Source organism: Bufo gargarizans, chromosome 3 (assembly GCF_014858855.1).
Source record: "Bufo gargarizans isolate SCDJY-AF-19 chromosome 3, ASM1485885v1, whole genome shotgun sequence".
NCBI classification, from domain to species: Eukaryota; Metazoa; Chordata; class Amphibia; order Anura; family Bufonidae; genus Bufo; species Bufo gargarizans.
Window position 1 is genome coordinate 566,151,519 of NC_058082.1, and position 27,899 is coordinate 566,179,417.

The 27,899-nt window shown below is 40.9% G+C and overlaps 1 protein-coding gene across 2 annotated transcripts in view; it reads left to right on the forward strand.

Annotated features, from left to right (window-relative positions):
* LOC122930715 overlaps positions 1-3,830 on the forward strand; it is a 164,845-nt gene extending 161,015 nt beyond the window's left edge. Inside the window, exon 5 of one of the 2 annotated variants that reach the window (XM_044284280.1) lies at positions 1,901-3,830. In XM_044284280.1, coding sequence (XP_044140215.1) covers positions 1,901-2,031 — 131 coding nt within the window. In that variant the 3' untranslated portion in view covers positions 2,032-3,830. The remainder of the gene's footprint in view (positions 1-1,900) is intronic. The other variant, XM_044284281.1, reaches the window with a different exon arrangement.
* The last annotated feature ends 24,069 nt before the right edge of the window (positions 3,831-27,899 follow it).

A 27,899-nucleotide genomic window follows, 5' to 3' on the forward strand; every position in this document is an offset into this window, starting at 1 on the left:
ATAGCTCTGATACAGCAGAAACCACTAAATTTTTAAATTGCTAAATTGGGAATTGTATTTCAACCCAGAACAAAAAATGTGCTTTGACGGACACTAAATAACTTTCCCAGCTACAACAGTACAGCGGTAACGAGAGATTTAGCGGGATATAAATTTGAGGCCTAGTATTTAGGCGCTGGGTGACAGGTATGGGTTTAGTGACAGAATTAGACTGGGATATGGCCAAAAAATAACCACACTATTGCTGGTTAAATGCACCTGGTGATGGGCGCAGCTTGCCCCTGATGTAGTATATGGCCAAAAAATGAACAGACTATTGCTGGTTAAATGCACTTGGTGTGACAGCTTCACCCTGATGTAGGCTTTAGCCAAAAAACAACCACACCATTGAGGGTTAAATGCACTTGGTCGCAGCTTGTGCTGGCGCACCACAAGACACAAAATGGCCGCCGATCACCCCAGAAAAATGTGACTGACAAACGGTCTGGGCAGCCTAAAAACAGTGAGCAATTGAGGATCAGCAGCTCAATGATCCACAGCTGCAGATCGATCAGTTAATCAAGTCCTTTGGAGGAGTTAATCTGCCTAATCTCGCCCTACTGTCGCAGCCGCAACCTCTCCCTACGCTAATCAGAGCAGAGTGACGGGCGGGGCTATGTGACTCCAGCTTAAATAGAGGCTGGGTCACATGGTGCTCTGGCCAATCACAGCCATGCCAATAGTAGGCATGGCTGTGATGGCCTCTTGGGGCAAGTAGTATGACGCTTGTTGATTGGCTGCTTTGCAGCCTTTCAAAAAGCGCCAAGAAAGCGACGAACACCGAACCCGAACCCGGACTTTTACGAAAATGTCCGGGTTCGGGTCCGTGTCACGGACACCCCAAAATTCGGTACGAACCCGAACTATACAGTTCGAGTTCGCTCATCCCTACTTTTAAGGGCATCCAAAGAGAACATTTCAGGTGACCCACTATGCAGCATCTCCAGGGGCACGGGTCCATCCTCCAGCCCACTGTCTTTCCCACAATGAACAAGTCGCTCCAGCTTCCAGACCAGCAACATTCCCATGGGGAACAAGCCTCCCTGGTCTCACGTAGCCAATTGCAGGTCTTCTAAGCCTCACACACAGGATACCCATGCTCCACCCTTCTCCAGGAGCTTTCAGCTGCATTACTTGAGCCTGGTCACCAGGGCCTATAACCTAAAGGCTGAGCTGTACAGGCTCCTCTCCACCACATGTGGCTTCAGCCACGCACTGATGGAACCTCCTGATAACAGCTCTGCATATAACTGTTCTCTGCTACAACAGCGACATCTAGTGTCCACAGCTATACTGCAGTCTAAACTCATATATATACATAGACACACATAGTAACAAGTTACTAAGGATCTGCCAACAGGGGGAGGGAATGCAACATTTACCCCACGTCTACTGTGCTGGGTCTTCACTGAGCACAGACACAAGTACTGTCATCATCATACCCATCACAGCCATCATCATCAGCCGCCATTTACACGCCACCCAAAAATGCAATAAATAAGATGATTTATGGTTTATTTCTTCATCATTTTTGATATCTGTGCTTGCTGTCAGTGAGTGAGAACACTCCTGTTTGCATCAAGAGGCAGTAAACCTGTACATAGCTTGTCCTGCTTACAGCTGAGGGTTTGTTACAATTTTATCCAGTCTAAAGAATGCTCTAGGTCAGGAGCTGAATAGCCTGGACTCCAGACTGATACATGGTAACAAACTAGAAGAGAGATGTGTGTGGCGGCTGCTGTGCTAGGCTCACATCGACGCACTTGTAGCAGACCCTCAGCTGAGAGCAGGACTAGCTGCTAGGACTTTTCGGCTTCAGTCCCAGGAGTCTCTGCTGCATTAACTCTGCTTTGTCTTCCAGCAGACGCTCACTCTTGGACTCTGTCGGTTTTCTGTAAGGTTCTGCTGTTTCTCCAGTACAACGTTCTGCTGATATCTCTGATCGTCGACGCAATCAGGAGCAACAGGATTGGTGACCTGGAGAAGCCCTGAAGACGAGGACCCCTCTGCGGAGGAAGAAGAGGACGACTTGCACCCCGATGGCCACTTCTTCACCTTGGACCTGGTGTCATCTTCCCACCGTGTACAGATATGTTCAGGAAATCAGAAGTCAAAGAGACGGTGAACGCTGGGGCGCGATGCCATAGTTATACCAGGAAGGCGGCCATATTGGTTGTCACTTTACAATCTGCTGATGGTGATAATTTAAAGGGGACAATCACTATGGCCGCGCTTCCTGCAGTGACACATGATGACCGGGCTGCAGACTACAGTGCCTCCTCCATGGATGTGCTGTACGAGGACTTCATTCTTAGAGCTACAGATAGGGGGCAGTATGGCCTCTCCACCTCTACAAAGTCTGGGGTCTAGGACCTGATCCATAATGCAGCCCCTATATTAGTCCATGTGCCCCTCCAGGGGACTCCAATTCAATTCAGCAACTGCAGTGTCCTACTCTGTATTCGTAGTGGGGCCTTGTAAGTTTAAGGGTATTTGCCGAATGTCATTCTATGCTGTCTATGTATATTGCTGTAATTCCATATAACAGGCTGGTAACCACCACTTCACATCAGTCACCACTAGATGGTGCTGGTACGTCCCCCTATAAAAGGGACAGGCACAGGAAGGGAGGAAGTGTGCAGAGTTAGGAGAGTCAGAGGTAAGTCCACCATGTAGCTACCTCTTTAGCCCCATTGGCAATGACCAGGCTGAGGAAGGCGGGAGGAGGAATCATCAGAAGCTACCCAGCACAGACCAGTGTATAGATGGGTATAGAGTGAGTCTAGTTGAGATAGCAGCATTTTCTAAGTCATGGACCCCACAGCACCTAGTGACCAGGAGAAGCCTCAAGTACCTGGACACACCATTACAACTAAGCTCAAAGTTGTGTTTTACCACATTCTTCTATGGACCGTGTGAAAAGATTTCTATTAGGAAGAAGTACAAAGAATGGAGCAGAAGTCGCATGCCTGCTGCTAGGGAGAACTGACCTGTAGGGTGCAAAAAGAAGAAAGAGAGAGAAAGACATAGAGAAGAAGATGATATTATATCCAGTACCTGGCTGTTAGCAAGTGGACCAGTTAGGCCTTGTTCACACTTCAGTTATTTCATCAGTTATTTCCATCAGTTATTGTGAGCCAAAACCAGGTGTGGGTCAAGAACACAGAACAGGTGAAGATCTTTTCATTACACCTGATCTCTGTGTAGCCTCAACTCCTGGTTTTGGCTAACAAAAATTGATGGAAATAACTGATCAAATAATTGAAGTGTGAACAAGGCCTTACCTAATAAGCACAGATAAAGGACTCTGAAACCAGCAGAAGGAAGTATATGAGTATAATCAGCACATTAAAGCCTGTTAGTACCACATCTGAGCCTGTAGTGCCTCACCTGAGCCTGTTGGTACCACATCTGAGCCTGTAGTGCCTCACCTGAGCCTGTAGTACCACATCTGAGCCTGTAGTGTCTCACCTGAACCTGCTGGTACCACATCTGAGCCTGTTAGTACCTCACCTGAGCCTGTTGGTACCACATGTGAGTGATAGAGATGTGGATATCATTCATGATATTAACGTGAAGCCATTACAATACGGAGATGTCACCTAGATGTTTACATAGTTTACATAGCAAAGTTTGTAAAATAATGCACAATGTGCAGATGCCAAGTGTTATCTCTTTTCTTGTTTTTGCATTTTAGCCAATGAAACATGAGCCTCAGTAGAGGAACGCCCTCTCTGATGATATAAAAACTGCTTAACTGACTGTAATAAATGAGAACTGCTTTGACCCTTGCCTGGTGTCATAATGGTTTCTTCCATGAATGTACAATCCTAGGATTAAGACAATTTGGAGCAGTAGAGCAAATACATTTGGCTCTGATTGAGAGCAGCTTTAACAGTTTGCCACCCAACATGGGGCTCGAGAGAAAGTATCATCGGTAGCCGAAGGTCTGGGTTCCCGGAGCACGGTGGATGACACTTAAGGATGGGGACTGCAGCCCCAGAGACAAGGTAAGAAAGCGAGTTTTCTTGCCTGCCTCACGGTTAACAATTAAGCAGAGAAAGAGAATTCCCCTGGCAGGGGGGAAGCTCAAGGACATGGGCTACAATAAATGTCTGCCTACGTTGGCAGATGGATTAGTCCTGGGGAGGCTACAATAAACTTCTGCCTGAACTGGGGAATCTCTAGAGGCCCTCCAGAGGTGGTGGCAGATGGATTAGTCCCGGGGAGCTACAATAAACTTCTGCCTGAACTGGGGAATCTATAGAGGCCGTCCAGAGGTGGTGGCAGAGGGATTAGTCCCGGCTGTCAGACCAGATGTGGGAGACAAGGTAAATATTCTGCCTGGGATGAGCACTGCTTGTTGGTAAGAAAGGGGAGGTGCTGGTTGTTTTTGTCTTGTTTGTGTTCGAGTGAGTAAACTCATGGGACAGTCCTTGTCCCTGACTGAGGGCAAGTATACTGCCCCTCAGTTGTTGATTGTGTGTCTCCCCTGGGAGGAAGGGCTGTCAAGAGTCGAGTCCGGTTGTGACTGCCATCTCTCTCAGGGAGTGTCTTGTCTGTCTGCCTGTGTACCATGGGAGGTACCATGTCTCTGTTGCCCGGTGAATATACCGCTCCGCAGCTGGTGGCTGAGGTGTATGAAGGGAGACAGCGGGGGTCACAGCTGTGAGTGGAGTGACATCATGATATTGGAATGTGTGATGGTGAGTACAATGTCTGCAATGCTAAGAGATAATAACAAGGCAATGTGAGTGATGTACTGAGTGTGAGTGTATGGAGCTCCAGAAAATGTTATTTGTTAATACGTTCAAAGACTTGTGTGTGTTAATGTATGGGGAAATGTTTCTTTATGTCTGTCTGTTTCTATGTCTGTTACTTGTTGTAACGGCACCGTTTCAGCAGACAAGGGGTTAAAATCCGTTTAGGCGATATGCCCCTTTCCGAGATGCAGGCACAGCTACTGCAGAACACCAACCTCCCGAACTGGATACAAAATAGCACTCCAAACTGGAACCTCGCGAATAGCTGCCAGCAGACGAACAGGAAAAGCATCCAATCAGCTTACACTCCTGGCAATCAGTCTCTAACAGCATACAGGGAATCCCCCCAATAACGAGACAAGGCTCCGTGTTGAGGGTCAAGCAGTGCTCTGATGTGCTGGCACACCCAGCCTGGTTTTTATTACAGTTGTTGCAAATACAGGTCCGCCCACAGAGTTTTGAAATACAACCAATCAGTAATTTACAACACACAATGCAAGTACAGCAACCAATCGTTCCCGCCCCCTAGAGGACCAGAAGGGAGACTGCGACACAGAACAGATACAACACATCCCCACAATGCATCATGGTTTCCTCCTCTTTGTCCCAGAGACAACCGAAGGCAATCCAATTATCTCTCAGGACAAAGGGAGATCGCCAATACACATGTGGAGACAACAGGACAGACATCACCATTTAAACACACAATGGCACACCCCCACAGCAAACACAGACATTTAACATATCCCCAGATAGCTCAAGTCTGAGTGCATATCATTAGGTGAATGGCACTCAGAATACACGAATACAATACTATTAGCTATCTGGGTACCCTCACATAACATACAATTTAACCGAACGCATAATAACATAAAATACAATTCCACAGACAGATTTAAGCTGTGCAGCCGGTCTGTCTTCTCCTTTAAAGTTACTATGGGCCATAATCCTGAGGCAAGAGGCTTTTAAACAGCCCTCTCCAAAACCCAGTGGCGAGGTTGGTTTCGCCACACATCTCCCCCCCCCCCCCCAGGGAAGACTAACCAGATACCTGACCTCACGCCGGTCGGTACCTGAGTTAGTCTGGCAGCCCACCCACAACCCAATACTGGACCTGTTGAATCTTAGGGCCTGGCTCTGTTCTGTATGTCCCCAGCTGTTGAGTGGGCATCTGCTACTCCTTGCTTTGTGGTTCTTCAGCTTGGAGCTGTAGGTACTTGGTGGGCAGAGGCCGACTGCGCTCTGCCCAGATGCCAGCTCTTCCGCTGGGGATGCCTGGGGGAAGTCAGTCTCTGGACAAGAGGATAGGGGAGGGTAGAGGCCGACTGCGCTCTGCCCTGATGCCAGCTCTTCCGCTGGGAAGGGATCAGTGGGTATTGCAGGCTCATCCCCTGCCCCCAGAACTCGGTTGGGAAGTAGCTGGGAAGGGGAGGGCTCGCTTACCTCCTCCTCCTGGTATCCCTGCGGAGATGGCTGGAGATCTGGTTATTTGAGGGGGAGACCGACTGTCTCCTTTTTGGCTAAACAGCCCTGTTGCTGGGGGACAGGACCGACTGTCCCTACCCCCTGTGCTGTGAGTGCAGAGACCAAGGTCCCATCTGCACAGTTGTGGGGCTTACTGTCTCCCCCTGGTGCGTTAAGCTGCCGCTGGGGAGAGGGGGTAACATGCTCCTCTCCCATACATACTTCCAGCCGCTGGGGAGGGCGACCGACCGCCTCCGCTCCCAATACAGTGTCCTGCTGCTGGGGAAAGGAGACTGGGCTCTCTATTCCCTGTAGGACACTCTGCCGCTGGGGGACAGGACCGACTGTCTCTGCCCCCTGTAACTCCGCCTGCCGCTGGGGAATGGAGACTAGGCTCCCAATTCCCAAAAATTCATGCTGCTGCTGGGGGGCAGGAACAACTACCTCTGCCCCCTGTAACTCAGCCTGCCGCTGGGGAGGGAGGCCGCTGCTCTCCCCTCCCTGCACTTCACACTGCCGCTGGGGAATGGAGACTGGGCTCCCTCTGTCCCGCAACTGTAACTTCCGATGGAGGTCCACCCAACGTGGCAGCTGACCGTCACCTTCTGCCCGGTATAGTAGGGTCTTGAACACTAGACTCCTCACGAACTTCACGTATTTCTCAGCTGGATTGGGTCCGAAGAAGTTCAGCCGCAACCACATCATACGGTCAAATTCCTCAACAGAGTATCTGTACTCCACTGCTGGTTCCATCCTGGTGCTTTTAGGGTCGCTGTACTGAGACATGCGTTGCCCTTAAATTGTAGAATCCACAGAAATGGTGTCTCCTGTAGCTGTCCTTCTGGCTGTAGGAACGATCCCGCTGCTTGCCACCAATGTAACGGACCGTTTCAGCAGACAAGGGGTTAAAATCCGTTTAGGCAGAATGCCCCTTTCTGAGAGACAGGCACAGCTACTGCAGAACATCAACCTCCCGAACTGGATACAAAATAGCACTCCAAACTGGAACCTCGCGAATAGCTGCCAGCAGACGAACAGGAAAAGCATCCAATCAGCTTACACTCCTGGCAATCAGTCTCTAACACCATACAGTGAATCCCCCCAATAACGAGACAAGGCTCCGTGTTGAGGGTCAAGCAGTGCTCTGATGTGCTGGCACACCCAGCCTGGTTTTTATTACAGTTGTTGCAAATACAGGTCCGCCCACAGGGTTTTGAAATACAACCAATCAGTAATTTACAACACACAATGCAAGTACAGCAACCAATCGTTCCCGCCCCCTAGAGGACCAGAAGGGAGACTGCGACACAGAACAGATACAACACATCCCCACAATGCATCATGGTTTCCTCCTCTCTGTCCCAGAGACAACCGAAGGCAATCCAATTATCTCTCAGGACAAAGGGAGATCACCAATACACATGTGGAGACAACAGGACAGACATCACCATTTAAACACACAATGTCACACCCCCACAGCAAACACAGACATTTAACATATCCCCAGATAGCTCAAGTCTGAGTGCATATCATTAGGTGAATGGCACTCAGAATACACGAATACAATAATATTAGCTATCTGGGTGCCCTCACATAACATACAATTTAACCGAACGCATAATAACATAAAATACAATTCAACAGACAGATTTAAGCTGTGCGGCCGGTCTGTCTTCTCCTTTAAAGTTACTATGGGCCATAATCCTGAGGCAAGAGGCCTTCAAACAGCCCTCTCCAAAACCCAGTGGCGAGGTTGGTTTCGCCACAGACATGAAGCCAGATTCTCTGTTACGGGACCTCTCTCCTCTGCCTGGGTGCTGGGCCTAAATATCTGACAATGGACTGTTACAGTGGTGGCTGACGTGAAGCCTGATTCTCTGCTATGAGACCTCTCTCCAATTGATATTGGTTAATTTTTATTTATTTTATTTTTATTTTTATTCATTTTCCTATCCACATTTGTTTGCATTGGATTTACCTACATGTTGCTGCCTTTTGCAGCCCTCTAGCCCTTTCCTGGGCTTTTTTACAGCCTTTTTGGTGCCGAAAAGTTCGGGTCCCCATTGACTTCAAGAGGTTCGGGTTCGGGACGAAGTTCGGGTCGGCTTCGGATCCCGAACCCGAACATTTCCGGGAAGTTCGGCCGAACTTCTCTAACCCGAACATCCAGGTGTTCGCTCGACTCTAATCCTGATATAGTGGAGCTGATTTATATATATAATACAGATAGTCAGTGCAGGTTATATCCTGATATAGTGGAGCTGATATATATATAATACAGATAGTCAGTGCAGGTTATATCCTGATATAGTGGAGCTGATATATATATAATACAGATAGTCAGTGCAGGTTATATCCTGATATAGTGGAGCTGATATATATATAATACAGATAGTCAGTGCAGGTTATATCCTGATATAGTGGAGCTGATATATATATATAATACAGATAGTCAGTGCAGGTTATATCCTGATATAGTGGAGCTGATATATATATAATACAGATAGTCAGTGCAGGTTATATCCTGATATAGTGGAGCTGATATATATAATACAGATAGTCAGTGCAGGTTATATCCTGATATAGTGGAGCTGATATATATATAATACAGATAGTCAGTGCAGGTTATATCCTGATATAGTGGAGCTGATATATATATAATACAGATAGTCAGTGCAGGTTATATCCTGATATAGTGGAGCTGATATATATATATAATACAGATAGTCAGTGCAGGTTATATCCTGATATAGTGGAGCTGATATATATATAATACAGATAGTCAGTGCAGGTTATATCCTGATATAGTGGAGCTGATATATATATATAATACAGATAGTCAGTGCAGGTTATATCCTGATATAGTGGAGCTGATATATATATAATACAGATAGTCAGTGCAGGTTATATCCTGATATAGTGGAGCTGATATATATAATACAGATAGTCAGTGCAGGTTATATCCTGATATAGTGGAGCTGATATATATATAATACAGATAGTCAGTGCAGGTTATATCCTGATATAGTGGAGCTGATATATATATAATACAGATAGTCAGTGCAGGTTATATCCTGATATAGTGGAGCTGATATATATATAATACAGATAGTCAGTGCAGGTTATATCCTGATATAGTGGAGCTGATATATATATAATACAGATAGTCAGTGTAGGTTATATCCTGATATAGTGGAGCTGATATATATATATATAATACAGATAGTCTGTGCAGGTTATATCCTGATATAGTGGAGCTGATATATATATATATATATATAATACAGATAGTGCAGGTTATATCCTGATATAGTGGAGCTGATATATATATAATACAGATAGTCAGTGCAGGTTATATCCTGATATAGTGGAGCTGATATATATATAATACAGATAGTCAGTGTAGGTTATATCCTGATATAGCGGAGCTGATATATATATAATACAGATAGTCAGTGCAGGTTATATCCTGATATAGTGGAGCTGATATATATATATATATACAGATAGTCAGTGCAGGTTATATCCTGATATAGTGGAGCTGATATATATAATACAGATAGTCAGTGCAGGTTATATCCTGATATAGTGGAGCTGATATATATATAATACAGATAGTCAGTGCAGGTTATATCCTGATATAGTGGAGCTGATATATATATAATACAGATAGTCAGTGTAGGTTATATCCTGATATAGTGGAGCTGATATATATATAATACAGATAGTCAGTGCAGGTTATATCCTGATATAGCGAGCTGATATATATATATATAATACAGATAGTCAGTGCAGGTTATATCCTGATATAGTGGAGCTGATATATATAATACAGATAGTCAGTGCAGGTTATATCCTGATATAGTGGAGCTGATATATATATAATACAGATAGTCAGTGTAGGTTATATCCTGATATAGCGGAGCTGATATATATATAATACAGATAGTCAGTGTAGGTTATATCCTGATATAGTGGAGCTGATATATATATATAATACAGATAGTCAGTGCAGGTTATATCCTGATATAGTGGAGCTGATATATATATAATACAGATAGTCAGTGCAGGTTATATCCTGATATAGTGGAGCTGATATATATATATAATACAGATAGTCTGTGCAGGTTATATCCTGATATAGTGGAGCTGATATATATATAATACAGATAGTCAGTGCAGGTTACATCCTGATATAGTGGAGCTGATATATATATAATACAGATAGTCAGTGTAGGTTATATCCTGATATAGTGGAGCTGATATATATATATAATACAGATAGTCAGTGCAGGTTATATCCTGATATAGTGGAGCTGATATATATATAATACAGATAGTCAGTGCAGGTTATATCCTGATATAGTGGAGCTGATATATATATATAATACAGATAGTCAGTGCAGGTTATATCCTGATATAGTGGAGCTGATATATATATATATAATACAGATAGTCAGTGCAGGTTATATCCTGATATAGTGGAGCTGATATATATATAATACAGATAGTCAGTGCAGGTTATATCCTGATATAGTGGAGCTGATATATATATAATACAGATAGTCAGTGCAGGTTATATCCTGATATAGCGGAGCTGATATATATATATAATACAGATAGTCAGTGCAGGTTATATCCTGATATAGTGGAGCTGATATATATAATACAGATAGTCAGTGCAGGTTATATCCTGATATAGTGGAGCTGATATATATATAATACAGATAGTCAGTGTAGGTTATATCCTGATATAGCGGAGCTGATATATATATAATACAGATAGTCAGTGTAGGTTATATCCTGATATAGTGGAGCTGATATATATATAATACAGATAGTCAGTGCAGGTTATATCCTGATATAGTGGAGCTGATATATATATAATACAGATAGTCAGTGCAGGTTATATCCTGATATAGTGGAGCTGATATATATATATAATACAGATAGTCTGTGCAGGTTATATCCTGATATAGTGGAGCTGATATATATATAATACAGATAGTCAGTGCAGGTTACATCCTGATATAGTGGAGCTGATATATATATAATACAGATAGTCAGTGTAGGTTATATCCTGATATAGTGGAGCTGATATATATATAATACAGATAGTCAGTGCAGGTTATATCCTGATATAGTGGAGCTGATATATATATATATAATACAGATAGTCAGTGCAGGTTATATCCTGATATAGTGGAGCTGATATATATATATAATACAGATAGTCAGTGCAGGTTATATCCTGATATAGTGGAGCTGATATATATATAATACAGATAGTCAGTGCAGGTTATATCCTGATATAGTGGAGCTGATATATATATATAATACAGATAGTCAGTGCAGGTTATATCCTGATATAGTGGAGCTGATATATATATATAATACAGATAGTCAGTGCAGGTTATATCCTGATATAGCGGAGCTGATATATATATATAATACAGATAGTCAGTGCAGGTTATATCCTGATATAGTGGAGCTGATATATATACAGACGTGGACAAAATTGTTGGTACCCTTTGGTCAATGAAAGAAAAAGTCACAATGGTCACAGAAATAACTTTAATCTGACAAAAGTAATAATAAATTAAAATTCTATAAATGTTAACCAATGAAAGTCAGACATTGTTTTTCAACCATGCTTCAACAGAATTATGTAAAAAAATAAACTCATGAAACAGGCATGGACAAAAATGATGGTACCCCTAACTTAATATTTTGTTGCGCAACCTTTTGAGGCAATCACTGCAATCAAACGCTTCCTGTAACTGTCAATGAGACATCTGCACCTCTCAGCAGGTATTTTGGCCCACTCCTCATGAGCAAACTGCTCCAGTTGTGTCCGGTTTGAAGGGTGCCTTTTCCAGACTGCATGTTTCAGCTCCTTCCAAAGATGCTCAATAGGATTGAGGTCAGGGCTCATAGAAGGCCACTTTAGAATAGTCCAATTTTTTCCTCTTAGCCATTCTTGGGTGTTTTTAGCGGTGTGTTTTGGGTCATTGTCCTGTTGCAAGACCCATGACCTGCGACTGAGACCAAGCTTTCTGACACTGGCTAGTACATTTCTCTCTAGAATTCCTTGATAGTCTTGAGATTTCATTGTACCCTGCACAGATTCAAGACACCCTGTGCCAGACGCAGCAAAGCAGCCCCAGAACATAACAGAGCCTCCTCCATGTTTCACAGTAGGGACAGTGTTCTTTTCTTGATATGCTTCATTTTTTCGTCTGTGAACATACAGCTGATGTGCCTTGGCAAAAACTTCGATTTTTGTCTCATCTGTCCACAGGACATTCTCCCAGAAGCTTTGTGGCTTGTCAACATGTAGTTTGGCATATTCCAGTCTTGCTTTTTTATGATTCGTTTTCAACAATGGTGTCCTCCTTGGTCGTCTCCCATGTAGTCCACTTTGGCTCAAACAACGACGGATGGTGCGATCTGACACTGATGTTCCTTGAGCATGAAGTTCACCTTGAATCTCTTTAGAAGTCTTTCTAGGCTCTTTTGTTACCATTCGGATTATCCGTCTCTTAGATTTGTCATCAATTTTCCTCCTGCGGCCACGTCCAGGGAGGTTGGCTACAGTCCCATGGATCTTAAACTTATGAATAATATGTGCAACTGTACTCACAGGAACATCTAGTTGCTTGGAGATGGTCTTATAGCCTTTACCTTTAACATGCTTGTCTATAATTTTCTTTCTGATCTCTTGAGACAGCTCTTTCCTTTGCTTCCTCTGGTCCATGTCGAGTGTGGTACACACCATATCACCAAACAACACAGTGATTACCTGGAGCCATATATATAGGCCCAATGGCTGATTACAAGGTTGTAGACACCTGTGATGCTAATTAGTGGACACACCTTGAATTAACATGTCCCTTTGGTCACATTATGTTCTGTGTTTTCTAGGGGTACCATCATTTTTGTCCATGCCTGTTTCATGAGTTTATTTTTTTACATAATTCTGTTGAAGCATGGTTGAAAAACAATGTCTGACTTTCATTGGTTAACATTTATAGAATTTTAATTTATTATTACTTTTGTCAGATTAAAGTTATTTCTGTGACCATTGTGACTTTTTCTTTCATTGACCAAAGGGTACCAACAATTTTGTCCACGTCTGTATATAATACAGATAGTCAGTGCAGGTTATATCCTGATATAGTGGAGCTGATATATATATATATAATACAGATAGTCAGTGCAGGTTATATCCTGATATAGTGGAGCTGATATATATATAATACAGATAGTCAGTGCAGGTTATATCCTGATATAGTGGAGCTGATATATATATAATACAGATAGTCAGTGTAGGTTATATCCTGATATAGTGGAGCTGATATATATATATAATACAGATAGTCAGTGCAGGTTATATCCTGATATAGTGGAGCTGATATATATATAATACAGATAGTCAGTGCAGGTTATATCCTGATATAGTGGAGCTGATATATATATATAATACAGATAGTCAGTGCAGGTTATATCCTGATATAGTGGAGCTGATATATATATATAATACAGATAGTCAGTGCAGGTTATATCCTGATATAGTGGAGCTGATATATATATATATAATACAGATAGTCAGTGCAGGTTATATCCTGATATAGTGGAGCTGATATATATATAATACAGATAGTCAGTGCAGGTTATTTCCTGATATAGTGGAGCTGATATATATATAATACAGATAGTCAGTGCAGGTTATATCCTGATATAGTGGAGCTGATATATATATAATACAGATAGTCAGTGTGTCACGGAATGTGTACAGGTAACAAGGCAAAGCAACATGTATAAACGACTCGCTGGATCCAAAAACTAAGGAACCAAGGGAGACCCCTGCAGAAGACCTGGCACTTTCCCTGGCTGCTCAGCCTATGCAAAGATCCAAATGGTGGAGGTTTGCATATCCACGAACCTTGACTATAAAGCCCTGAGCACCCTACACTAGTGAGGGGACACGACCACCGGCTCCCTACACAAGACACGGAGGGAGTCAGGGTCACCTGGGATCCAGCAAACAGATATTAACAGATAAAGGTACACTTAGCTTTGACGCAAACAGGAGGACAGATCAGCGTGCACACACACTCCAGGAAGTAATATAAGCCGCCCAGAAAAGCATTCTGGGGAGGCATTTAAAGGGAAGCAATTAACACATGACAGCTGAGAGAGGCTGACGAGAGGAGGAGCTGAATACCACAACACAGAAATTCAAGGAGGAGGTTCTGAAAGGCCTCTGTCAGAGCTTCTCAGCTGTCTGGTTGTGACAGTACCCCTCCCTCTACGAGTGGACTCCGGACACTCAGAACCCACCTTCTCAGGATGGGACCTATGGAAAGCCCTGATGAGACGAGAGGCCTTAATGTCCGTCACTGGAACCCACATCCTCTCCTCAGGACCATACCCCTCCCACTGAACAAGGTACTGAAGAGAACCGCGGACAAGACGAGAATCCACAATCCTAGATACCTGAAATTCAAGATTCCCATCAACCATAATCGGAGGAGGAGGCAAAGGCGAGGGTACAATGGGTTGAACATAAGGTTTCAATAAGGACTTATGAAAAACATTATGGATCTTCCAAGTCTGAGGAAGATCAAGACGGTATGCAACAGGATTGATGACAGACAGGATTTTGTAAGGCCCAATAAACCTAGGACCCAACTTCCAGGAGGGAACCTTCAATTTGATATTCTTGGTAGACAACCACACCAGATCACCAACATTCAGGTCCGGACCAAGCACACGTCTCTTATCAGCCACACGCTTATATCTCTCACTTATGCTCTTTAGATTATCTTGAATCTTTTGCCAAATAGATGACAAAGACGAGGAGAATCTGTCCTCATCAGGTAAACCAGAAGACCCCTCTCCCGAGAAAGTCCCAAACTGTGGATGAAACCCATATGCACCAAAAAATGGTGACTTATCAGAGGACTCCTGACGACGGTTATTTAAAGCAAACTCAGCAAGGGACAAAAAAGAACACCAATCCTCTTGATTCTCCGCCACAAAACAACGCAGATATGTCTCCAGATTCTGATTGACGCGCTCTGTCTGGCCATTCGAATGCGGGTGGAAAGCAGAAGAGAATGACAACCGAACCCCCAAGCGAGAACAGAAAGCCTTCCAGAATCTGGAAACAAACTGCGTGCCCCTATCAGAGACTATGTCTGAAGGAATACCGTGCAATTTGACAATGTGATCAACAAATGCCTGCGCCAGCGTCTTAGCATTGGGCAAACCAGGAAAAGGGATGAAATGCACCATTTTGCTAAAACGGTCCACCACCACCAGAATCACAGTCTTCCCCGAGGAACGAGGCAGGTCCGTGATAAAGTCCATGGACAGATGTGTCCAAGGACGGGAAGGAATGGGTAAGGGAAGGAGAGGACCTGATGGCCGTGAATGAGGGACTTTGGCACGAGCGCAAGTCTCGCAGGCTGCCACAAAACCCTCAACCGACTTACGAAGCGCAGGCCACCAGAATCTCCGAGCGATGAGATCCAGTGTGGCTCTTACCCCCGGGTGCCCAGCAAGGACCGTATCGTGGTGTTCTTTAAAAATCTTGTGTCTTAAAGCGAGAGGCACAAATAACCTCCCAGGAGGACGAAGATCAGGAGCCTCTGACTGGGCTGCCTGCACCTCTGCCTCCAATTCAGGAAAAAGAGCAGAGACCACCACACCTTCAGCCAAAATGGGACCCGGGTCTTCAAAATTCCCGCCTCCCGGAAAACAACGTGACAGGGCATCTGCCTTCACATTCTTAACTCCAGGGCGGAACGTGACAACAAAATTAAACCTAGAAAAGAACAACGACCATCTGGCCTGTCTCGGGTTCAGACGCTTGGCTGACTCCAAGTAGGCCAGATTTTTATGGTCAGTAAATACGGTAATAGGGTGTCTGGCTCCCTCTAGCCAATGGCGCCATTCCTCAAAAGCCAACTTGATGGCCAACAATTCCCTATCTCCCACATCGTAATTTCTCTCTGCGGAGGAGAGTTTTCTTGAGAAAAAGGCACACGGTCGCCAATTGGCAGGAGAGGAACCCTGAGACAAGACCGCCCCCACACCCACCTCAGAAGCATCAACCTCAACTATGAAGGGTAACGAAACATCAGGTTGCACCAAGATGGGAGCGGAAGCAAAACTCTCCTTGATATCAGAAAAAGCCTTACGCGCCTCTACCGACCAAGAAGAAAAATCTACCCCCTTTCTGGTCATATCAGTGAGTGGTTTAACAATAGAAGAATAATTCAAAATGAACTTCCTGTAATAATTGGCAAAGCCCAAAAAACGCATCAGCGCCTTTTGATTCTCAGGAAGCTCCCACTCAAGCACAGCGCGGACCTTCTCGGGGTCCATGCGAAAACCAGAAGCTGAGAGAAGAAACCCCAGAAATTGAATTTCTGGAACCGCAAACACACATTTTTCCAGTTTCGCATATAATTTATTCTCCCGCAGGATGAGCAAGACCTGACGTAAATGTTCCTTATGAGTTTTGAAATCGGGAGAAAAAAATCAAAATGTCATCCAAATACACTAATACAAATTTTCCCATCAAATGATAAAAAATGCTGTTCACGAAATGCTGAAAAACGGCTGGGGCATTCATCAAACCAAAAGGCATAACCAAATTCTCAAAATGGCCCTCAGGGGTATTGAAGGCCGTCTTCCATTCGTCCCCTTCTCTGACCCTGACCAGGTTGTATGCCCCTCTTAAATCTAATTTGGAAAAGACTTTAGCCCCAACAACCTGGTTAAACAGGTCCGGGATCAGAGGAAGCGGATAAGGGTCACGAATTGTGATACTGTTCAGCTCCCTGAAATCCAGACAAGGTCTTAAAGAACCATCTTTTTTCTTAACAAAGAAAAAACCAGCGGCAACAGGTGACTTTGAGGGTCGTATGTGTCCCTTTCTCAGACTCTCAGAGATATAAGTACGCATAGCGATCCTCTCAGGTTGGGAAAGATTGTATAAACGAGATTTAGGCAGCTTGGCGTCTGGGATGAGATTAATAGGGCAATCGTACTCCCTGTGCGGGGGCAAATCCTGAACTCCACTCTCAGAGAAGACATCCAAAAATTCAGAGAGAAAAGATGGTACAATCTTAGTAGCAACCTCAGAAACAGATGTCGTGAGGCAATTCTCTCTGCAAAAGTCACTCCAACCATTTATTTGCCTTGCTTGCCAATCAATGGTGGGATTATGTTTAGTGAGCCAGGGTAGCCCCAACACTAGAGGAGTAGGCAAACCGCTAAGGACGAAACATGACACATCCTCAACATGAGCATCACTCACAATTAAACGGATATTGTGAACTATGCCCTTTAATGACATCTGAGAAAGTGGAGCGGAATCGATAGCAAACACAGGAATATCCTTTCTCAAAGCGCACACCTGGAAACCATGAGTTATCGCAAAGTGATTATCAATGAGATTGACCGCTGCTCCACTATCCACAAAAATCTCACAAAAAATGTTCTTGCTCTCTAGCGCCACCCTAGCCGGCAGGACAAAACGGGAACTACAAGCAAACGGAAAATCTTCAATCTCCGCCTCAATCCTGCCAATAGTAACAGACGGAACATTTTTCAAAGATTTTTTCCTCTTTGTTTCTTTATTATACCCAGAGAACTGCCTGAATCTTCTAGAGGGACAAATATTTGCCAAATGATTAATACCTCCACAACAAAAACAAACCCTCCCATGCGGGCTGAATCTTCTATTGTCAGAAGCAATCAACCCCAGCTGCATGGGCTCCTGCTCAGAAGGGGCTGACGGCGACTGAGACCCCTGCGCACAGAATGGGACCGCTGCACAGTCCTGGGACCGAGTATGACAGGAAGGGGACATCTCTCCTCTCTCTCTAAGACGCCTGTCAATACGAACGGCCTGAGACATAGCAGAGTCCAAAGAAATAGGCCTCTCATGAAAGGCAAATGCATCTTTCAATCCCTCTGAAAGACCATGGCAAAATTGACTTCGGAGTGCAGCATCATTCCAACCAGTATCAGCTGCCCAACTCCGAAATTCTGAGCAGTATATTTCTGCGGATTGTTTACCCTGGCATAGGAGACGTAGTCTAGACTCAGCCAGAGCAATACGATCCGGATCATCATATATCTGACCCAGGGCTAAAAAGAATTCATCCACTGAACGGAGGGGCCGTGCCCCCTCCGGCAGCGAAAAGGCCCAGGACTGAGCGTTACCCCTGAGCAGCGATATAATGATCCCCACCCTCCGTTCCTCATCACCAGAAGAATGGGGAAGAAGGCGAAAATGGAGTTTGCAAGCCTCTCTAAAACGCACAAAATTCTCACTACCCCCGGAGAACGTATCCGGGAGCGAGATCTTAGGCTCAGAACAAGCTCCAGGAACGCAAGCTGAACCGGTCACTTGAAGCTGAGAAAAAAGTCTTACAGAGGTCAGCTACCTCCGATGAAAGACCCTGGAAGCGTTCAGCCAAAAGTGAAACCGGATCCATGCTTAAGACGGTTTTGGCGGCTTATAATGTCACGGAATGTGTACAGGTAACAAGGCAAAGCAACATGTATAAACGACTCGCTGGATCCAAAAACTAAGGAACCAAGGGAGACCCCTGCAGAAGACCTGGCACTTTCCCTGGCTGCTCAGCCTATGCAAAGATCCAAATGGTGGAGGTTTGCATATCCACGAACCTTGACTATAAAGCCCTGAGCACCCTACACTAGTGAGGGGACACGACCACCGGCTCCCTACACAAGACACGGAGGGAGTCAGGGTCACCTGGGATCCAGCAAACAGATATTAACAGATAAAGGTACACTTAGCTTTGACGCAAACAGGAGGACAGATCAGCGTGCACACACACTCCAGGAAGTAATATAAGCCGCCCAGAAAAGCATTCTGGGGAGGCATTTAAAGGGAAGCAATTAACACATGACAGCTGAGAGAGGCTAACGAGAGGAGGAGCTGAATACCACAACACAGAAATTCAAGGAGGAGGTTCTGAAAGGCCTCTGTCAGAGCTTCTCAGCTGTCTGGTTGTGACACAGTTTAGGTTATATCCTGATATAGTGGAGCTGATATATATATATAATACAGATAGTCAGTGCAGGTTATATCCTGATATAGTGGAGCTGATATATATATAATACAGATAGTCAGTGCAGGTTATATCCTGATATAGTGGAGCTGATATATATATATAATACAGATAGTCAGTGCAGGTTATATCCTGATATAGTGGAGCTGATATATATATAATACAGATAGTCAGTGCAGGTTATATCCTGATATAGCGGAGCTGATATATATATATAATACAGATAGTCAGTGCAGGTTATATCCTGATATAGTGGAGCTGATATATATATAATACAGATAGTCAGTGCAGGTTATATCCTGATATAGTGGAGCTGATATATATATAATACAGATAGTCAGTGCAGGTTATATCCTGATATAGAGGAGCTGATATATATAATACAGATAGTCAGTGCAGGTTATATCCTGATATAGTGGAGCTGATATATATATAATACAGATAGTCAGTGCAGGTTATATCCTGATATAGTGGAGCTGATATATATATATACAGATAGTCAGTGCAGGTTATATCCTGATATAGCGGAGCTGATATATATATAATACAGATAGTCAGTGCAGGTTATATCCTGATATAGTGGAGCTGATATATATAATACAGATAGTCAGTGCAGGTTATATCCTGATATAGTGGAGCTGATATATATATAATACAGATAGTCAGTGCAGGTTATATCCTGATATAGTGGAGCTGATATATATATAATACAGATAGTCAGTGCAGGTTATATCCTGATATATCGGAGCTGATATATATATATAATACAGATAGTCAGTGCAGGTTATATCCTGATATAGTGGAGCTGATACATATATATATAATACAGATAGTCATTGCAGGTTATATCCTGATATAGTGGAGCTGATATATATAATACAGATAGTCAGTGCAGGTTATATCCTGATATAGTGGAGCTGATATATATAATACAGATAGTCAGTGCAGGTTATATCCTGATATAGCGGAGCTGATATATATATAATACAGATAGTCAGTGCAGGTTATATCCTGATATAGTGGAGCTGATATATATAATACAGATAGTCAGTGCAGGTTATATCCTGATATAGTGGAGCTGATATATATATAATACAGATAGTCAGTGCAGGTTATATCCTGATATAGTGGAGCTGATATATATATATAATACAGATAGTCAGTGCAGGTTATATCCTGATATAGTGGAGCTGATATATATAATACAGATAGTCAGTGTAGGTTATATCCTGATATAGTGGAGCTGATATATATATAATACAGATAGTCAGTGCAGGTTATATCCTGATATAGTGGAGCTGATATATATATAATACAGATAGTCAGTGCAGGTTATATCCTGATATAGTGGAGCTGATATATATATATAATACAGATAGTCAGTGCAGGTTATATCCTGATATAGTGGAGCTGATATATATATAATACAGATAGTCAGTGCAGGTTATATCCTGATATAGTCGGAGCTGATATATTTATATAATACAGATAGTCAGTGCAGGTTATATCCTGATATAGTGGAGCTGATATATATAATACAGATAGTCAGTGCAGGTTATATCCTGATATAGTGGAGCTGATATATATATAATACAGATAGTCAGTGCAGGTTATATCCTGATATAGTGGAGCTGATATATATATAATACAGATAGTCTAGTGCAGGTTATATCCTGATATAGTGGAGCTGATATATATATAATACAGATAGTCAGTGCAGGTTATATCCTGATATAGTGGAGCTGATATATATATAATACAGATAGTCAGTGCAGGTTATATCCTGATATAGTGGAGCTGATATATATATATAATACAGATAGTCAGTGCAGGTTATATCCTGATATAGTGGAGCTGATATATATATAATACAGATAGTCAGTGCAGGTTATATCCTGATATAGTGGAGCTGATATATATATAATACAGATAGTCAGTGCAGGTTATATCCTGATATAGTGGAGCTGATATATATATAATACAGATAGTCAGTGCAGGTTATATCCTGATATAGTGGAGCTGATATATATATAATACAGATAGTCAGTGCAGGTTATATCCTGATATAGTGGAGCTGATATATATATAATACAGATAGTCAGTGCAGGTTATATCCTGATATATCGGAGCTGATATATATATATAATACAGATAGTCAGTGCAGGTTATATCCTGATATAGTGGAGCTGATATATATAATACAGATAGTCAGTGTAGGTTATATCCTGATATAGTGGAGCTGATATATATATAATACAGATAGTCAGTGCAGGTTATATCCTGATATAGTGGAGCTGATATATATATAATACAGATAGTCAGTGCAGGTTATATCCTGATATAGTGGAGCTGATATATATATAATACAGATAGTCAGTGCAGGTTATATCCTGATATAGTGGAGCTGATATATATATAATACAGATAGTCAGTGCAGGTTATATCCTGATATAGTGGAGCTGATATATATATATAATACAGATAGTCAGTGCAGGTTATATCCTGATATAGTGGAGCTGATATATATATAATACAGATAGTCAGTGCAGGTTATATCCTGATATATCGGAGCTGATATATATATATATAATACAGATAGTCAGTGCAGGTTATATCCTGATATAGTGGAGCTGATATATATATAATACAGATAGTCAGTGCAGGTTATATCCTGATATAGTGGAGCTGATATATATATAATACAGATAGTCAGTGCAGGTTATATCCTGATATAGTGGAGCTGATATATATATAATACAGATAGTCAGTGCAGGTTATATCCTGATATAGTGGAGCTGATATATATATAATACAGATAGTCAGTGCAGGTTATATCCTGATATATCGGAGCTGATATATATATATAATACAGATAGTCAGTGCAGGTTATATCCTGATATAGTGGAGCTGATATATATAAATACAGATAGTCAGTGCAGGTTATATCCTGATATAGTGGAGCTGATATATATATAATACAGATAGTCAGTGCAGGTTATATCCTGATATAGTGGAGCTGATATATATATATACAGATAGTCAGTGCAGGTTATATCCTGATATAGTGGAGCTGATATATATATATAATACAGATAGTCAGTGCAGGTTATATCCTGATATAGTGGAGCTGATATATATAATACAGATAGTCGTGCAGGTTATATCCTGATATAGTGGAGCTGATATATATATAATACAGATAGTCAGTGCAGGTTATATCCTGATATAGTGGAGCTGATATATATATAATACAGATAGTCAGTGCAGGTTATATCCTGATATAGTGGAGCTGATATATATTATATTACAGATAGTCAGTGCAGGTTATATCCTGATATAGTGGAGCTGATATATATATATAATACAGATAGTCAGTGCAGGTTATATCCTGATATATCGGAGCTGATATATATATAATACAGATAGTCAGTGCAGGTTATATCCTGATATAGTGGAGCTGATATATATATAATACAGATAGTCAGTGCAGGTTATATCCTGATATAGTGGAGCTGATATATATAATACAGATAGTCAGTGCAGGTTATATCCTGATATAGTGGAGCTGATATATATATAATACAGATAGTCAGTGCAGGTTATATCCTGATATAGTGGAGCTGATATATATATAATACAGATAGTCAGTGCAGGTTATATCCTGATATAGTGGAGCTGATATATATATATAATACAGATAGTCAGTGCAGGTTATATCCTGATATAGTGGAGCTGATATATATATAATACAGATAGTCAGTGCAGGTTATATCCTGATATAGTGGAGCTGATATATATATAATACAGATAGTCAGTGCAGGTTATATCCTGATATAGTGGAGCTGATATATATATAATACAGATAGTCAGTGCAGGTTATATCCTGATATAGTGGAGCTGATATATATATAATACAGATAGTCAGTGCAGGTTATATCCTGATATAGTGGAGCTGATATATATATAATACAGATAGTCAGTGCAGGTTATATCCTGATATAGTGGAGCTGATATATATATAATACAGATAGTCAGTGCAGGTTATATCCTGATATAGTGGAGCTGATATATATATAATACAGATAGTCAGTGCAGGTTATATCCTGATATAGTGGAGCTGATATATTATATAATACAGATAGTCAGTGCAGGTTATATCCTGATATAGTGGAGCTGATATATATAATACAGATAGTCAGTGCAGGTTATATCCTGATATAGTGGAGCTGATATATATATATAATACAGATAGTCAGTGCAGGTTATATCCTGATATAGTGGAGCTGATATATATATAATACAGATAGTCAGTGCAGGTTATATCCTGATATAGTGGAGCTGATATATATATAATACAGATAGTCAGTGCAGGTTATATCCTGATATAGTGGAGCTGATATATATATAATACAGATAGTCAGTGCAGGTTATATCCTGATATAGTGGAGCTGATATATATAATACAGATAGTCAGTGCAGGTTATATCCTGATATAGTGGAGCTGATATATATATAATACAGATAGTCAGTGCAGGTTATATCCTGATATAGTGGAGCTGATATATATATATAATACAGATAGTCAGTGCAGGTTATATCCTGATATAGTGGAGCTGATATATATATATAATACAGATAGTCAGTGCAGGTTATATCCTGATATAGTGGAGCTGATATATATATAATACAGATAGTCAGTGCAGGTTATATCCTGATATAGTGGAGCTGATATATATATAATACAGATAGTCAGTGCAGGTTATATCCTGATATAGTGGAGCTGATATATATAATACAGATAGTCAGTGCAGGTTATATCCTGATATAGTGGAGCTGATATATATAATACAGATAGTCAGTGCAGGTTATATCCTGATATAGTGGAGCTGATATATATATATACAGATAGTCAGTGCAGGTTATATCCTGATATAGTGGAGCTGATATATATATAATACAGATAGTCAGTGCAGGTTATATCCTGATATAGTGGAGCTGATATATATATAATACAGATAGTCAGTGCAGGTTATATCCTGATATAGTGGAGCTGATATATATATAATACAGATAGTCAGTGCAGGTTATATCCTGATATAGTGGAGCTGATATATATAATACAGATAGTCAGTGCAGGTTATATCCTGATATAGTGGAGCTGATATATATATAATACAGATAGTCAGTGCAGGTTATATCCTGATATAGTGGAGCTGATATATATATAATACAGATAGTCAGTGCAGGTTATATCCTGATATAGTGGAGCTGATATATATAATACAGATAGTCAGTGCAGGTTATATCCTGATATAGTGGAGCTGATATATATATAATACAGATAGTCAGTGCAGGTTATATCCTGATATAGTGGAGCTGATATATATATAATACAGATAGTCAGTGCAGGTTATATCCTGATATAGTGGAGCTGATATATATATAATACAGATAGTCAGTGCAGGTTATATCCTGATATAGTGGAGCTGATATATATATAATACAGATAGTCAGTGCAGGTTATATCCTGATATAGTGGAGCTGATATATATATAATACAGATAGTCAGTGCAGGTTATATCCTGATATAGTGGAGCTGATATATATATAATACAGATAGTCAGTGCAGGTTATATCCTGATATAGTGGAGCTGATATATATATAATACAGATAGTCAGTGCAGGTTATATCCTGATATAGTGGAGCTGATATATATATAATACAGATAGTCAGTGCAGGTTATATCCTGATATAGTGGAGCTGATATATATATATAATACAGATAGTCAGTGCAGGTTATATCCTGATATAGTGGAGCTGATATATATATAATACAGATAGTCAGTGCAGGTTATATCCTGATATAGTGGAGCTGATATATATATAATACAGATAGTCAGTGCAGGTTATATCCTGATATAGTGGAGCTGATATATATATAATACAGATAGTCAGTGCAGGTTATATCCTGATATAGTGGAGCTGATATATATATATAATACAGATAGTCAGTGCAGGTTATATCCTGATATAGTGGAGCTGATATATATAATACAGATAGTCAGTGCAGGTTATATCCTGATATAGTGGAGCTGATATATATATATATACAGATAGTCAGTGCAGGTTATATCCTGATATAGTGGAGCTGATATATATATAATACAGATAGTCAGTGCAGGTTATATCCTGATATAGCGGAGCTGATATATATAATACAGATAGTCAGTGCAGGTTATATCCTGATATAGTGGAGCTGATATATATATAATACAGATAGTCAGTGCAGGTTATATCCTGATATAGTGGAGCTGATATTATATATATATACAGATAGTCAGTGCAGGTTATATCCTGATATAGTGGAGCTGATATATATATAATACAGATAGTCAGTGCAGGTTATATCCTGATATAGTGGAGCTGATATATATATAATACAGATAGTCAGTGCAGGTTATATCCTGATATAGTGGAGCTGATATATATATAATACAGATAGTCAGTGCAGGTTATATCCTGATATAGTGGAGCTGATATATATATAATACAGATAGTCAGTGCAGGTTATATCCTGATATAGTGGAGCTGATATATATATATAATACAGATAGTCAGTGCAGGTTATATCCTGATATAGTGGAGCTGATATATATATATAATACAGATAGTCAGTGCAGGGTTATATCCTGATATAGTGGGAGCTGAGAGATATATATCTTAATACAGATAGTCAGTGTAGGTTATATCCTGATATAGTGGAGGAGCTGATATATATATAATACAGATAGTCAGTGCAGGTTATATCCTGATATAGTGGAGCTGATATATATATAATACAGATAGTCAGTGGCAGGTTATATCCTGATATAGTGGAGCTGATATATATATAAATACAGATAGTCAGTGCAGGTTATATCCTGATAGTAGTGGAGCTGATATATATATACACAGATAGTCAAGTGCAGGTTATATCCTGATATAGTGAGCTGATATATATATATAATTACAGATAGTCAGTGCAGGTTATATCCTGATTATAGTGGAGCTGATATATATATAATACAGATAGTCCGTGCAGGTATATCCTGATATAGTGGAGGCTATTATATATTAAGACAGATAGTCAGTGCGGTTATATCCTGATATAGTGGAGCTGATATATATATAATACAGATAGTCAGTGCAGGTTATATCCTGATATAGTGGAGCTGAGTATATATATAATACAGATAGTCAGTGCAGGTTATATCCTGATAGTGGAGCTGATATATATATAATACAGATAGTCAGTGCAGGTTATATCCTGATATAGCGGAGCTGATATATATATAATACAGATAGTCAGTGCAGGTTATATCCTGATATAGGGGAGCTGATATATATAATACAGATAGTCCAGTGCAGGTTATATCCTGATATAGTGGAGCTGATATATATATAATACAGATAGTCAGTGCAGGTATATCCTGATATAGTGGAGCTGATATATATATAATACAGATAGTCAGTGCAGGTATATCCTGATATAGTGGAGCTGATATATATAATACAGATAGTCAGTGCAGGTTATATCCTGATATAGTGGAGCTGATATATATATAATACAGATAGTCAGTGCAGGGTATATCCTGATATAGTGGAGCTGAAATATATATAATACAGATAGTCAGTGCAGGTTATATCCTGATATAGTGGAGCTGATATATATATAATACAGATAGTCAGTGCAGGTTATATCCTGATATAGTGGAGCTGATATATATATATATACAGATAGTCAGTGCAGGTTATATCCTGATATAGTGGAGCTGATATATATATATACAGATAGTCAGTGCAGGTTATATCCTGATATAGTGGAGCTGATATATATAATACAGATAGTCAGTGCAGGTTATATCCTGATATAGTGGAGCTGATATATATATATACAGATAGTCAGTGCAGGTTATATCCTGATATAGTGGAGCTGATATATATATACAGATAGTCAGTGCAGGTTATATCCTGATATAGTGGAGCTGATATATATATAATACAGATAGTCAGTGGGTTATATCCTGATATAGTGGAGCTGATATATATAATACAGATAGTCAGTGCAGGTTATATCCTGATATAGTGGAGCTGATATATATATAATACAGATAGTCAGTGCAGGTTATATCCTGATATAGTGGAGCTGATATATATAATACAGATAGTCAGTGCAGGTTATATCCTGATATAGTGGAGCTGATATATATAATACAGATAGTCAGTGCAGGTTATATCCTGATATAGTGGAGCTGATATATATATAATACAGATAGTCAGTGCAGGTTATATCCTGATATAGTGGAGCTGATATATATATATACAGATAGTCAGTGCAGGTTATATCCTGATATAGTAGCTGATATATATATAATACAGATAGTCAGTGCAGGTTATATCCTGATATAGTGGAGCTGATATATATATAATACAGATAGTCAGTGCAGGTTATATCCTGATATAGTGGAGCTGATA